Raw genomic sequence first — 1,469 nt, 5'->3', positions numbered from 1 at the left:
CACACACACACACACACACACACACACACACACACACTGATGTAGACTCGAGCGTCTGATCTGAGATCTGATCACTCACTTCGCTTGTGCTTCTGCTTGCATAAATATAAACTCCCATTTCCGTGCAAAAGCTCTCTGTAGTCTCGCCAAACTCTCCTGCAGAAAACACACACACAGAGTCAGCAAATACAATCCTTACATCGGACTTCATCAAACACACTTCAGTTGATAAATCCTGTACAGAATGAGATCTTCATTAATCCAGATCAAACAGAAAAGAGAGACACTCACAGCTTCATAATCAGCCAACTCCAGACGAGCTTTATTCTGCATGGTTCGTTTACAGAGGTAAACCGCTGCAGACAGACAGAGAGAGAGAGAGAGAGAGAGAGAGACGGTTTCAGAATTCAGTATCAGCAGTCGTTGTCTGCATACGTCTGCAGTGTAAACCTGAAGATGCTTTGGATCTGATATTTCAACAGCTTCATATGAGATTCAGATTCGACTGAGCTTTACAGTATTCACAGACACACACATTCAGACACATAACAATGCAGTGGTTCTCGTCCAGGGGCCCGGGGCCCACTAGAGGGCATCAGCACACTTCCAAACCAAGATGATGAAAACAAGCATTAAAATAAGAAAAAAACAACTAAAATAACATGTAAACTAAGCTTGTATTTCTTATTTTAATGATTTAATGATTTTTATTTATGAATCAGGATTCTCAGTCGTGGAAAATATGGATATATGAGGGAATTGTAAAAGTTTAATCTCTAGACCTGGAAAAGTTATGCAAATTAATAAAATCTTAAAAAGTCATGGAAATTTTTATAATGAATATGAAGTTATGTCATGCTCTAAAATATTTTATTGGGTAAAAATAGCTGAGAAATTGCTGTTTGTGAGTAAAAAATACTTAAAAATGCAATTCTGAAATTGTGATTTTTAGATCTGAAAAAGATAGAAAAATTTATAAATTTTTAAAAACCTTCTGAAGTGATATAATTTAATTGTTTTAATTATCTGATTTATTTAATTTAATTATTTTAATATTAAATAAATTGTATTCAATTATAATTTAACATTTAATATTAAAATATTAATTTAATTATAATTAATTTTAATCAAATTAAAACAAGACTTCTGCAGTCAGCGCAGGGAAGACATGTTTCCATCTAATGCTTTACTCATCTTTATAAGATCATCTCTTTGAATTAGCTTCATTTGGGAGCTTTTCATTTGATTAATGAATTATCATATCATATATTTAAAATGATGGATATTATAATCAATGGACAGGTCTAATTAGAGCTGGAGTGTGTCACTGAGGACTCTGATGAACATCATGTACAGTTTGTTGATCGATTGGCCTGATCTGGTCCGACACTTTCTCGTGTTTCAGGACACCAGCGCTCAAGAACATCAGAGGAGGATAAAACACAAATACAGGCCACACACACACACAC

The 1,469-nt window shown here is 34.3% G+C and overlaps 1 protein-coding gene across 1 annotated transcript in view; it reads right to left on the bottom strand.

Annotated features, from left to right (window-relative positions):
- The window catches only part of LOC107570397 (regulator of G-protein signaling 7-like), a 34,564-nt gene that overhangs the window by 14,220 nt on the left and 18,875 nt on the right, over window positions 1-1,469 (bottom strand). The window contains exons 6-7 of the mRNA XM_016256624.1: window positions 292-356; window positions 80-156 (exon numbers count right to left, since the gene is read on the bottom strand). Coding sequence (XP_016112110.1) covers window positions 80-156; window positions 292-356 — 142 coding nt within the window. The remainder of the gene's footprint in view (window positions 1-79; window positions 157-291; window positions 357-1,469) is intronic.

The sequence above is a fragment of the Sinocyclocheilus grahami genome, unplaced genomic scaffold, assembly GCF_001515645.1.
Source record: "Sinocyclocheilus grahami isolate Dianchi unplaced genomic scaffold, SAMN03320097.WGS_v1.1 scaffold1453.1, whole genome shotgun sequence".
In the NCBI taxonomy this organism is placed as follows: domain Eukaryota; kingdom Metazoa; phylum Chordata; class Actinopteri; order Cypriniformes; family Cyprinidae; genus Sinocyclocheilus; species Sinocyclocheilus grahami.
Note: the sequence above shows the minus strand (reverse complement) of the source record. Positions and strands in the feature narration are given on the sequence as shown.